Raw genomic sequence first — 14,556 nt, 5'->3', positions numbered from 1 at the left:
CGACACACATATATAAACATATATACAAATGTACATATGATGCAAGTGGGTGGACTAAGGAAATAGCAACATTAATTATCTATTGCCTATGCACATGTATATATATGTTAACCTAAAAAACAAAAACAAAAACAAAAAACAAAAAATACCCATACAAGTCATATGATATGACAGCCTGGGTAGTTGAAGATTCGGTCCGAACAAAATACCGATACGAGAACGAGAACAAAAATTTGAATTTGAATTTAAATTTAAAAACGAACAATTATTGCGTGTAAAAGATATTAATAATTATGCTTTTAATAATGCCTTTTAAATTATATTCTCTCCATTACATTTTAATTTTTTTTTTTAAATCCAACTTTTTAAAATGACAATTTTAATATTTTATTTTTATTTTATCATATTGGCAGTAATCAAATTTATTCTGGTGGTAATAATGACATGATGATTTTATTTTTATAAGTTGGTTGCAAAAAGTTAAATTGAAAATGTTATTAAAAAATAATAATAATGCATTGACTTTTTAATAGAAAAAAGGTGGAGACGGCAGTGTGAGGAAGTATAATAGCAAGCCTTTTATCCACTGGTCATTGGATATTTGTATCTAGTTATTTCTTATTTTATAGTTGACAAAAAAGTATCAATAAATTGAAATTAACCGTGGTAGCAAGTCTCTTATTTTCTACCACGGCCCGTGGTACAAAGTGATTTTTTTTATCACGGTTATTTTAAAACTATGGTAGAAAAAATATAGTAAAAAATTATTTTTCTTGTAGTGATATCAATATCAAAATGAGAACCCTGCTTATACGGCTTAAGGCAAACATTTTCTTTAATTATATACCGTCAATATAATGTTTTACATTGTGTGGAATCGCAAAGGGCATATTGGGTAACACCTTGGTATGAAAACACAGAGTGTGGGTGAATGCATAATGCGATTTATCAGCATAATGTGATTTACCATAAATAAATAAATAAATAAAGGTTATTTTTTTATTTATTACTTTTTTATTTTGTAATTAAAAATGATGTATATATTTGTGATTGGAGAAAGGAGGATCTATTCATCGTAGGTAAGTATGAAAAGACAATTTTTATTTTTAAATTTAACAGAAAAAACAAACCTAGCTACTATTGAAATTATTTTATTGTTGGGAAACGTGCAAGTTTTAAAAACTTTTAAGGAATTTTCATACATAGATCTTGATTTATCACATAAAAACAAGTTTTATGCAAAAATAAAATACGATGTATCATTTAATTAAAGGATTGAATACTTATATCAAAGATTTAAGTAAACCTTTAAATCTTTCCTCTAAAGTGAATGTTCTCACTTATTGTAGATCTCTTTGCTAGATGCCTTCTCCTTGGATCTCTATCTTCTCAGTAATGGTTTTGCCTTTAGGAATCACTCATAAGCCTCCCTGAATGACTTTGGAAAACTAGGCTTGTGGGAGCCTCCATTAGATGATAACACTAACCTTAAAAATCTAGAGAGAGAAAAAAAAAAATTTTGTCCTCTCAAAAATCCCACCTAAAATATACATGGACCCATGTATATATAGGCAAATAAATATAAATAAAGTAAACAATAAATCATTCTCAATCTCTAATTCACATATCTCAAATCTAATAGGATTCCAATATCAAGTTGGGCTATGAGTGAAAATCATGTGGGTTTATTATTTTTTTGGTTACAATGAATTAATAATTGGCCCGGTCCATGGACTGAATTAAATTAATTCATTAATTAATTTCTACTCCACTAAAAGAAATTAATTGAACTCCAATTAAATAATAAATAATCTCTAAGTCAATGTTGCACTTTGACCCTTCTATGCATAATTAGTTATCGGATAAATAAAGTCATCAATTCAAATACTTAATTAATATATTTATTTTGATACCTTTGATTATTTTCGGCTCGATCACAATAAAACATTTATTTGACAAAAATAATAATTTACTAAATAAATATATAGAAAACATTTTGTCTAAAACATACGAAGGCCTTCAAATTTAATTTGTGATCAACCATAATCAATACAAAATAAATACAAATAGCACTGATGCAAATATTAAGAATATAACCCTCTAAATATTAATTACATAACTACCCAAAGTGCCGATGTATGGATCCCGAAGTATCCGCCGAACAAATCAAAGTAATTACTAATTAATAAAAAAGTTCATACTTCTCTCATGTTTAAGAGTCAAATACCATGACAGTGATAGGAAACAATTGCATACGACGGCTCTCGCAATAACTTAACGCGGATCCAATTCAAGTCTTAGTTAATAATTAGTCCATCCATAATTACCGACTATGAAAAATTTATGATTACTATTTGTATTCATGTATTAATCGTTATCACATACCTATATAAATATTTTTTGTAATCAAGTGGATACTATCAATTCCATAATGAATCGAAACATAATACATTGAATTCACCAATTATATAAATCATAAATATTTCAAATATATCAGAAACATATGTAACTATAATCCACATAAAAATTTGCTATGTCAGGGCATATAAATCCTAACAGCTCCCACTTACCCTCATAGCCAATTCGAATTGCATCTAACTCCAATATTATCCAGGTGACGACCAAAACTATTGATCGATGACACCTTTGTTAACAGATTAACAAAGTTGTGTTCTGTTCTAGCCGCGAGTACATTTTCTTGTTGGACAATATCATGTAGGACATGATACTTCCTCTCAGTGTACTTTGTTCTTCTATGGAACCTTGTGTCATTGGTTTGGACTACTTCTATACTATTATTGTAATATAGCTCGATAGGCAAGCTAGTATGCTTCACAACCTCTAAATCAGTGAGATCAAACCAAAAGGCTTCCAATGCTGCATTTAAGGCTGCAATGTACTCTAACTTCAGGTTTGAGTCAACAGTTGAAATCTGTTTAACAATCTACCAACTGATTTCCCTTCCATTGAGTGAACATACACTAAATCATGAACCTCATAGTATCTACATCTGATTTAAAATCAGAATCGGTATACCTGAACAGGACCATATCAAAACATCCATAAATGAGTATGAGATTATTGGTTCTCCTAAGGTACTTTATGATATTTTTCACAACAGACCAGTTATCAAGTCCGGGATTGGACTGATATCTACTAACTATTCCTACAATGTAGCGGATGTCCTATTTGGTATAAACTATGGTATATATGAGAATCCCACATGCCGAAGCATATTATTACAGTCTCATTTGCTCAATTTCATCTGCTAGTCTTGAAAAACTACTTACTAGAGAGAACAATCCATATCAATAAACCAAGAACTCATTCTTTGAGTTTTGTATACCAAACCTGGTCAAAAATTTATCAATGTAGGATTGTTAAGATAAACATATTTTCCTTTTAACCTGATTTTGCAAAAGCTTGATCCTAGAAATATATCGTACATCTTGAAAATCCTTCATTCCAAAATAATTGAACAACTACCTCTTTACTGATGACTAAACTTCTACATCATTCTAAATGAGTAGGATGTCATCAATATATATATATAGAATTAGAAAAATAATGACATTACCCTATTCACACATGGTTCATTCACTAAGAAATCTTCTGGTATCTCTTATAGATTAACTTGCCTTCCATAGGTATCACCCTACTAGAAAGTTCTACAAGATCTCAAATTTTATTAGAATATATATATTCCAACTCTGATTTCATAGCAACTTACCAAAACGATCTGTATCCATATCGGTTCACGATTTCGTGTAGCTTACTAGGTCTAACTGATATTTAACAAGGATGTCCATAATAGTCTCACCTAAAAACATGATTCTGTCGGATTAGATGATAATCCTCTCACTACATCAATGTACCAATGCAGGAATCTGTGTACTAGATGATGTCGACGCACCAATAGGGAATTCATATAAAATTCTTAATCTCTATAATAAGTGTGTTCATATGTGGTACAATTGGTGCTCTTACCAAATTCTCTACGATTATGCTATTAGGTATGTGATTCATAATATAATCCTCCTACAGATAAACAGTGAGTGTAAACAATAAACTTTTATCATTGAGATCATAAAATAATCCATCCCAGTGCCTTTAGAGTAGCCATCAAATCAAGCATACTTATGATTTGCTTCCAACTTACTTGTCCATATCAAGCGCACATGTGCAAGGCTACCCCATATGTGCATGTGATTCAGACTAAGATTTAGTCAAAAACACAGCTCAAAAGGTATCCTTGAGACAGACTGAGATGGAATGCAATTTATAATGTGCATTGATATCATTAAGGCTAAACTCTAAAATGAAAGAGATAATATAGCATAACTGATCATAAATCTAACCATGTTAAGCATAATTCTGTTATTCCTATTTGACACCTCAATTCATTGAGCATCAATTGCGAAAAACTGGTACACAACACCCTCATTGACCATATAGTCTTTGCACTATCTTAAGAAAAACTCATATCCACGATCAGATCGAAGTGTTTTGATAAGTTTACCTAATCTTGCTCCACCTCAGTTTTGACACTCTCGAAATATACCAAAAGTTTAAGACTTGTGTCGCATCAGGTAAATGTATCCAAAACATGAGTAGTCTTGCTTGAATGTTCATTAAGACCACACATGTCAATGTGTACTGACTCCAATTCTTCTTTATGTTTATTTTATATGGCTGATTAAAACTCTTAGGGTTATCTATCCTTCAAAACAGGATTCACAAGTTTGGTTTAGGCTCCCCTGCCTCACTAGGTTAATAAACCTTCTTTAACCAATCTTTGAATTCCATTTTGACTGATTATAACCTAATAATAGACACTAAAAATACAATGAGTCAGGAGTAACAAATATTCTCTTAACATTTAATCTAGAAGATGCAACATTAGTTTCTACATCCTGCAGATATTAAGAACTTGTGGTTATAGTATATTAACCATCTTTAAATGCACCAGAAGCAATCGCACATCTAATCAATTTTATAAAAGCAGTTTTACCAAAAGTAACGATACAGTTTTTATAAACCAAAAGTAAAACAAAAATGAGATTGCGTCTAACATCTGGGCATAAAGATAGTTCTCTAATATCAATATCCACATATTCTCTAATTTCAGATGTAATACTCCCACTGACTTAGCTACAACCTTGTCATCAAGTCAAAAGACAAATATATATCCATATCATCGAGGCTTATGGATTCCTGAAATCTTTGTAACAAATTGTAAACATGTTTAGTGGCTCTAGAATCTATCCATCAGGAATTAATAGATACAACCACATAACATGACTCAATGATTAAATATACATTGTCCTATGCCACGTCATTGCTTAAACAGTTCGTCCTTAAGTGTATTAGTTGGCCGCAAAAGAAACAATTTCCTTCGCCCTCAACTTACACTGTCTTATTTCCTTTAACCTTTTGGATCCCCATGTTTTGTGATATCCTAGTCCTATTGTCATCCTTCTTCTTTTCCTTTGCCCTTCCACTTGGGCCGAGAAGAATGTGGTATAAACTAGGTTAGATTAATATGAACGCCTATACTATTTAATTATCCCTTCATATGTTACCAACTCTATAAGAATATCAGCGAGTATGAACTTAAACTGGATCCAGTTCAAGTCTTAGTTAATAATGAGTCCATCCATAATTACTAACTATGAAAAATTTATGATTACTATTTATATTCATGTATTGATCGCCATCACATACATATATAAATATTTCTTGTAATCAAGTGAACACTCTTAATTTCATAATGAATCGAAACATAATGCATTGAATTCAACAAATATATAAATCATAAATATTTCAAATATGTCAGGAACATATGTAATTATAATCCACATAGGAATTTGTTATGTCAGGGCATATAAATCCCAACATTTATAACATTGATAAACAAATTTCAAGGTCCGTGGCATGCATAATTGCATATCATAATTTACTTTTTGTTTTTGATGAGAAAATTGGCCGCAACTTCCATAATTTTTACTAATGGCTAGATACTAACAATTGAAGCATCCTTTTCCATGACTTCATACTCAATTGTGGATTTGGTTATGCACCAAACCTCACTTTTCTATATGATTTGACGATGATTTTGAAGATTTAACTTAGAGCAATGATTTCAAGAGGTTAGGAGAAACTGGTAACCCAACAAATTATTCTTATTTCATGATTTATACAAAATTTCAAATAAATAATAATAATAATAATCAAACACGATTCTAATCATGGACATATATATATATATATATATATATATATATATATATATATATATATGGACAAAGTACAGAAAACCCCCCTTGACTTGTAGTCTTTTTCAGTAAACCCTCCTCGTCTAATTTTTTTACCAAAAAACCCCCCTCAACTTGTAACCCTTTCCAATAAATCCCCCCTATCTAATTTCTTACCAAAGAATCCCCCTCAATTATCTAAGGGGGTAAAAGAGTTAATATTTGGACCAAAATGCCCTTTTATTTAAATCTTAATTTTTTCGAGTTTCAAAAATTCATATATCACAAACTTTACATCTAAATATTACTAATAATATATGCAAGAAAATTTATAAAATAAGGATTCCAAAAATATAAGATTTGTTTAACAAAACTTTATAACCAGAGAGAAATAGATAATCTAAAAATTTACTGCAATAAGCTTATTTTATTTTATTTCATATAAAATAGTTGGGTTATTTGTAAGAAATTTTTCAGAATTATTCATTTTCATATGGAGCATGACATATAAAAAAATTATCCCCAATAGAGACTGAATATTTTTTTAAAATGGCGAGTTTATAAAATAATGAAAATACTTTGACGCAAAATTTGATATCTCATGAAATTGATCTCTGTTGGGGCTAATTTTTTTTATACATTCGGCTCCATATGTAAATGAATAATTCTGAAAATTTTCTTGCAAATATCTCGAGTATTTTATTTTTAAAAAATAAAATAAGATTGTTGGAGTAGATTTTTATATTGCTTATTTCTCTCTGGTTATGAAGGTTTGTGATACAAATCTTATATTTCTAGAATCCTTATTTCATAAGCTTTCTGTGCATATTTATTTTTAATTTTTAAATGTACGGTTTGTGAAATATGAATTTTTGAAGTTCGGGAGAATTAATATTTAAATAAAAAGGTATTTTGGTCCAAATATCAACTATTTTACCCCCTTCAGATAATTGAGGGTGGTTCTTTGGTAAAAAATTAGAAGAAGGGGATTTATTGAAAAAATGCTACAAGTTGATGGGGGTTCTTTGGTAAAAAAATAGACAAAGGGGGTTTACTGGAAAAAGTTACAAGTCGAGGATTTTTTTTTAATTTTTATTTATATATATATATATATACTTAGTGGGAGAATGAATTTTTTTAAAGATATTTTAACCACTTAAAATGATGGTAGAAATGCCATTTTACATGTTAAAAGTAATATGATAAAATAAAACGTAGCATTTGGAGGTGTGAGTGAAATTCAGATTAAATGGTAAAAATGTCATTTTACATGTTATGATATGATACAATAAGAAGTAACAGTTGAAGGTGTGAGTGAAATTCAGATTAAATATTTATAATTTGATTGAAAATTAAAAACAAAATGTGTTTCTGTCTCAAATTTAAGTTAACCTTAAGGGGTATTAGTGTAATTTATTCTTTTTTAGCTTCTTGGAAAAGTGATGGTGTTAAAGTTGTTGGGTATTAAGCACATGTATAAATACAACTTTATATATGGGGATTTATGGTATAGAGGAGATGGTTTGTAACTTCGCATGCATGAGGACAAGGTGGGCAATACCAACATTTTTGGCTAGTTGTTGTGAAAGATTTTGAATAGAGTGAAGCATATATATAAGGCATGCGGTTTTTAACCAATAAGCTATTAAAATAAGAACAAGTTAGATATATCCTACTATTGTACTCTTACCTATGACTGGTGTTTCTTTGACACTACGTACACTACCCTATTCTATTGTATAACATTTACTTCTATCCCCTCTCATATGCGGTGGAGCCGGTGTACGCCAGGGCACGAGCCCTCACTTACTATAATACTTATATTAAATTTATATATTTTTATTTGTGTATATGAAAATTTTATATAATACCCATCTAAAACTTTTATTTTTTAAAATTATTTTTTAAATTTTGTATTTCTTCTCCTTTTTATTCTTTAAATTCATTTAATTTTCTTTAGAAAAAGTCAAAATTTTATTTTTGAATCAAACTCCATTTTTTTTTCCTTTCAAAATTCTCTTATTTTTATTTCTTTTTAAATTTTTTATTAACTATTTATCTTTCTTAAATTACTAATTGATTGACATATTATTTTGAGTAATTTTTCTTTTTTATCTCTTGGTTTATAGAATCTATATTTATTATTGTGATTATTAAATTATTTATTTATTTATTTTACGCTATGCCCCCTAAATTTAATTCTGAATCTGCCCCTGGTCATATGTAGCTTACTTTTGTAGTACTTACCAACTGCAAAACCTTGCCTATAAATAAAATCCTTATATATTGTTCATAAGTTAATAATAATTATATAAACAATTCTTCATCCCTTCTAACATGATATTAGAGTCTAGGTTTGTTCCTGGGACTTATTGGTTGTTCAATTCAATACAATAGGTAATTTTTCATCTTGTCTAACATGATATCAAAACTCGTCAACCGCTAGTAATAGTATTCTGGATCCATCCTCGTCATCGGGATGGCACCATTAGCCCCATCCTCGACTAGAGGCTGAGCCAGGATTTTTGTTCGGGGGAAGGAAAAAAAAAAACAGAAAAAAGAAGAAGAAAATTTTAAAGAAATAGAAGGGGAAAAAAGGGAAAAAATTCAAAGAATTTAGTAGGAAAAAATTAGAGTTTATTTTAAGAAGAAAAAATTAACCTTTTTTTTTAAAGGAATTTAAAGAGAAAATTACTGAAAATTAATAGATAATTTTAGAAGCTAGTAATTTTAGAAACTAGTAACCTAACTAAATGTGTGAACTAGGATTGAATTAAATTTTCTTATGAATTGTTAGCAATGGATATAATTTGAGTTGCTGCAAGATACTTTGAAGTATCATAAGTACTTCATCATATGTTGATGATTAATTATCGTTATTTCAAATATGTGACCTTTGTATATAATTATATGCATTGTAGCATGAAATATTATAGATGTACATACATATATTACATATATACTGGTGCTAATCCCTTGTGTTGCTTAGCTGGTCAATCTGTGCATCAGATGGTCTAGAACATATATAACATAAGAAGCAAGGCTATACCTATACTGTGAAGTTTCTAATTTTCTCCATTTTCATTTTTTCGGAATTTTGTTGATGCGAGAGTATTTTTGTCTTTTCACGTTGTGCGAACCGAACACTGCGGAGTGTGCCGGTTGTGTCCGAGAGTTGTTTGGAGCATTTCATTGAGTTCAGGACTCTTTGAAATGCAAGGGTGATCATTTTTGTATTTTTCATTTTTTTGGACCAGGCGATCTCGTGTGGGACCCGCTATCGAAATTGTTGCATACGGAGATTTTAGTTGGGTCCATTTACATTTCATGCATTTTATTTAGGGAAAATTACATATAAATGGAGTCAAAGTTTCATATTTACTTAGAGACTGAGTCAAAGTTCCATATTTCTCTAAAATGGATTGCTGAGGTGGCACATGGTTTTTTACTGTTTAAAAAATTGTGGTGCCTAAAATGCCCTTCCCTAATAAAAAAGTAGTACCTTCAGTTCAAAAAAGTAGTACCTTCAGTTCAAAAAAGTAGTACCTTCGGAGAAAAAGTAGTACCTTCACGAGTGTTTAAAAACATGGTACCTAGACGCCAAAAAGTAATACCTTCAGTTCAAAAAAGTAGTACCTTCGAAGAAAAAGTAGTACCTTCGCGGAAGAGTATTTTAGGCATCACAATTTCTAAATAGTAAAAAACCATGTGCCACCTCAGCAATCCATTTTAGAGAAATATGGAACTTAGACTTAGCCTTTAAGTAAATATGGAACTTTAACTCCATTTATATGTAATTTTTCCTTTTATTTAATGTGCCTTATGTGAATTTTAGATAGTTATGTATATGTAAGTGTGTGGTGTAAATTAAAAACAACATAAAAAGGAAAAATAAAAAGAAAATGGGTGGGACCCACAAATATTTTAAGTGGTCACGAGACCGCATTTTCTCTGTGTTCTCTCATCCTCTCTCCCGCTGCTCTATCTTCCTCTCTGCTTTCTATTTTTTCTTTTTCTGTTTTTTTCACTTCAAAGCTTCCATTCTTGATTCCTTTCTCAATTTTTGGTATTTTTAAGTGCCGTTTGCGGCAAATTAAAGCTCACGGCGAGACTTACAAGTTGATAGGAGCAATTCCTTGGTTGGTGCACCATAGGAAATTCGAAATCCTAGGGTTTGAGGTGAAAAAAATTGAGAATTTTGCATAAAATTGAGATAGGGGTCTCTAATTTGCATTTTCTTGTTCATTTTTTAGTCAATTCTTGTTATTTGATGCCAACATGCTTAATTAAAATTAATTACCTCTAGAATGATTTTCTTGTGGGTGTAAAGTTCATGATTATATGTGTAATTTTTGATTTGTATAAAAGCATGCTTCATTATTAATTTCCTTATGTTATTATGTTGACAAAATTGCTAGAAATGATACATGGAAGCTTATGGAAATTTTCTTAGAATTATTGTAATTTTTTTATGTTATTGTGTTGACAAAATTGCTAAAAATGATACATGGGAACTCATGGAAATTTTCTTAGAATTATTGTAAAGCTTGTTTAATTATGAAAGTATTATGGAAATTTCTTATTGCCCTAGCATTGAATACATGAGACATACATGCATATCATAGGGCATGAATGATGGGAAATGATTTTGAATAAATAAAAAGGGGATTTTGGGGAGAAATTTGATAAAAAGGTTTTGAGGAAAACTCGGTCGTCGCGGAGTCACCAAAAAGCTGGTGTACATGTTAATATAGCCTAGAGGGAATTAGGGAGATTGCCCTATCATAGTTGATCTATCTGGGCCCCAAATGACGCTGCAGAGGTACCAAAGGTCAGGGAGAGTGGTCAATCCTTCTCTCATGTCATTGCGGAGTCACAAAAGGGCGAGTTATATTAACAGTTTGTGAAATGATGGATGTTTTCTGAAAATGGAGAGTGACATGCATAACATTGCATTCATGGCATGAGATTTATTTGTCTTGAACTAGGAATTGCTATTGTGTTTTCCTGGCTTTGCATGACCCCAATTCCTATTGTCCTATTCTCTGATTGGATTTACGGGGTTTCAAGAGGTGCGTCTGAGGCACTACCTACTGAACTTTACGCTTACCCCATTATTTAACATTTTTCAAGGCCGGGAAAGAAAATAGTGGATGTTGATCCCTCTCTAGCATGAAGAGAACTAAAGATCTATTTTGATATCTTTTGTGTTTTGGTTAATTTTTGCATAGTCTCAAATTATGAAAAAAAGTATTAATATTATTTTATCATGGCCATGTACCATAACTAAGGTACTTGACTATTTTTGGATGTAAATTGAGATTATGTAAATGATTAAGTTGAATGGAATGACAATGATGGGCCAACTTGAGCAGGTTGTTGATGTGGTAGTATCGGGGAAGGTATTATATATATATTTTTGTATTATGTGTTGGGACAGGTTGGAGAAGTCTTGAAAGGTCAAGAAAGGCCATTGCATTTTTTTTTAATTAAGCAGGTTGTTATATCCCCTGTTTGATAGAGGTCATGTCGGAATTTTTTGTTTTATAAATGGTATCAATTTAGGGTCATTACATATACAGCACCAACAAAATAACAAGATTGACAGAATTTCAGACAATCTCCGTTTAATTGGCAAAACTTAATTAATTTTCTTTCAAGCAATAAATCCTACTATTTGTCAAAAGTAAATTCGTCTATCTCCATCTAACCAAATTATGTTAATATTGATTATGCAGTAGAAAGCAATCTTGTGGTCTTGTCATAAAATCTCCCTTGATTATTTGGTTTGGTGTACAGAGATTAAATTAAATGAAAGTCTAGGAGAAAATCAAATTGGATGGAAATCTTAAGAAAGAGGCTGTTTAATAAAGAGGTAAATTTGTAATTTAACTGCATCCTCTATTCTTCTAGCAAGATTCCTTTTTGTTTAGAGCTAACCATTTGGACGGGTGTGCAGGCATTTCTTCACACTTTCGACTGCATTTCATCATGTGCACGATGACCTCACACTGATTTCTCCCCCTATAAAATACATTCCATGTCCAAAGGCAGGGCAAGTAAGCAGAGTTGCTCAAAAATCTGTTAATCACTTGCCTCCACATCCTGTTTCCATGGCTCCAGAACCCATTTCTCCTATCAAAACTGGTTACATCCACGATGTCCAAGAATTGGGGAAGGCCAAATCAGTGGCCATTCCTGAAAGATTCGTACGCGACATGGCTGAAAGGCCAACAGACGTCACTGTATCTTCTTCTAGCAGCATTCCGGTTATCGATGTCTCAAAGCTTCTCAAAGGCAGCAAAGATGAGTTCCATACTGAACTCTTGAAGCTCTCCACTTCCTGCAAGGACTGGGGTTTTTTTCAGGTATGTGTACATATTAAAAAAAAAGTCATTAATTTCATTATGTTACTTTCTGAACTATATGGGCTTGTAAGCTAATATTTAGTTTGACATGGTAGGTGATTAATCATGGGATTGATCTGGTTTTGCTTGAGAGCATGGAGAAGGTGGTCATGGAGTTCTTCATGCTACCTCTAGAGGAGAAACAGAAGTATCCAATGGTACCGGGAATTGTTCATGGATACGGTCAGGCTCTCGTGTTCTCAGAGGAACAGAAGCTAGACTGGTGCAACATGCTTGCACTTATTATTGAGCCTCACCACCTAAGGAATCCAAAACTGTGGCCAACAACACCAGTCCGGTTTAGGTAATGTTAGTCTTTCAAACATACAATATTTTAAATTTATTTTGTTATTTTATTTTGTTTGATTGGTTTCCCCTTGCAGTGACACTATAGAGGAATACTCAAGAGAGATGAAAAGACTCTGCCAAAACTTGCTCAAATTTATAGCTACAACCCTTGGCTTAAAACAGGACATATTTGGAGAGATGTTTGGGGAGACAATGCAAGCAGTGAGGATGAACTACTACCCACCATGTCCTAGACCTGACCTTGTTATAGGTCTAAGCCCCCATTCAGATGGAAGTGCCCTCACAGTGTTGCAGCAAACGGGTAGCACAGTAGGCCTTCAAATTCTCAAAGACAACAAATGGGTATCTGTTCAGCCAATCCCTAACGCGCTTGTAATCAACATTGGAGACACCATTGAAGTAAGTCAACCTCAAAATTTTCTCTACAACCTTTTGCATTACATTATGAATCTTACTGATTCTTTATCTAACAGGTTTTAACAAACGGGCTATACAAGAGTGTGGAACATAGAGCAGTGACTCACAATGAAAAAGACAGACTCTCAATTGTCACATTCTACGCTCCGAACCCTGAAGTTGAGCTTGGGCCAATGCCAGAATTGGTAGATCAAAACAATCCTTGCAAGTATAGAAGATACAACTATGGAGAGTATAGCCAGCACTATCTGGCTGACAAGCTGCAAGGCAAGAAAAGACTCGAGTATGCCATGATTCAAACATCATAAAAGGACCCCACTAGGTAGGGCTGACGCAAGGCTTGTTTGTTTTCAACGGCTGGGCCCACAATTTCTCAATCACTCTGATGTCAAGCAGAGTTGTTGCCGGCCGTTTCTGGAACTTGTATCCTTCTTTGTGTGGCTGTTGTTGCCTTATGGGATTTCTTACACTGGGTCCCATGGTGGTTTGCGTTGTTAGGTGGCTTTTGTGTGTTTGCTTCTATCTGTACTTTTGCTGGGGCTCGTCTTTGTATGTTTGTGATTGTGGGTTTTGTTGTTTTTGTTGTGGTGTTGTGGCTCGCTAATGGTTTGTTTTGGCTGTATTTGTGGTCATGTATCTTGTAGATATCGTATGACTTCTTGTCTTTAACCATGAAAAAAATAAAAAATAAAAGTTGTAGGCCTGGCTGCAATTCAGTTTGTACAAGTCTTTTTTATGAGTGGAAGTTTGGGGTGGTGTTTTGTGTTCATAAACTTTTGCTGTCAAATCTGTACTAAATATCAAATAGAAGATGTCACTGTGTTGTACTCTCTGACCAGAATTGACTCTATTGAACCATTGGTTCGGACCCAAACTTGGAAACGCTGATTGAACCACTGGCTACAAAGAACTAGGACTTGGGTTAGGCTCATATGGAGAGGGGGAGGGAGTTCAGAATTTTGGAAATTGAGTGATTTGCATTTGAAAATTGAGGGCCCTATTAATAGATCAATCAGAGGCTGTTCAGTCCAACTGTGAAAAATAGTCTTGAACAAAGTAAAAAAGCTTAGTGGACCCACCTTTATTTTAGCCAAAAGTCGGCTTCAAAACTTGTATTTTCTAGTTGTTCAAAACTGATATCTTACATTAAATGGAGACAATTTTCTTCT

General features: G+C 32.2%; 1 protein-coding gene across 3 annotated transcripts; it reads left to right on the top strand.

Annotated features, from left to right (window-relative positions):
- Nucleotides 1-10,217: 10,217 nt before the first annotated feature.
- On the top strand, nt 10,218-14,113 carry LOC132312857 (protein SRG1-like). 3 transcript variants are annotated; one of them, XM_059811396.1, is made up of 6 exons: nt 10,218-10,433; nt 12,054-12,129; nt 12,214-12,622; nt 12,718-12,965; nt 13,045-13,369; nt 13,444-14,113. In XM_059811396.1, the coding sequence occupies exons 3-6, from the start codon at nt 12,368-12,370 to the stop codon at nt 13,693-13,695; spliced, it is 1,080 nt and encodes a 359-aa protein (XP_059667379.1). In that variant the 5' UTR covers nt 10,218-10,433; nt 12,054-12,129; nt 12,214-12,367; the 3' UTR covers nt 13,696-14,113. The 3 variants fall into 3 exon arrangements, with proteins under 3 accessions (XP_059667379.1, XP_059667380.1, XP_059667381.1); XM_059811397.1 differs by having other exon boundaries at nt 11,993-12,129; XM_059811398.1 differs by lacking the exon at nt 12,054-12,129.
- The last annotated feature ends 443 nt before the right edge of the window (nt 14,114-14,556 follow it).

This window comes from Cornus florida, unplaced genomic scaffold (genome assembly GCF_030987335.1).
Source record: "Cornus florida cultivar Cherokee Brave unplaced genomic scaffold, ASM3098733v1 CherokeeBrave_3.0.0_Hap2_Chr06, whole genome shotgun sequence".
Taxonomy (NCBI): Eukaryota; Viridiplantae; Streptophyta; class Magnoliopsida; order Cornales; family Cornaceae; genus Cornus; species Cornus florida.
Note: the sequence above shows the minus strand (reverse complement) of the source record. Positions and strands in the feature narration are given on the sequence as shown.

What these genes read in the sequence shown, in the direction of transcription:
- LOC132312857 (XM_059811398.1), top strand. Translation starts at nt 12,368, where the DNA reads ATGGCTCCAGAACCCATTTCTCCTATCAAAACTGGTTACATCCACGAT. An exon ending in AGGACTGGGGTTTTTTTCAG is followed by an intron (nt 12,623 to 12,717) that starts GTATGTGTACAT and finishes TTGACATGGTAG; the next exon opens with GTGATTAATCATGGGATTGA. An exon ending in ACATTGGAGACACCATTGAA is followed by an intron (nt 13,370 to 13,443) that starts GTAAGTCAACCT and finishes TTTATCTAACAG; the next exon opens with GTTTTAACAAACGGGCTATA.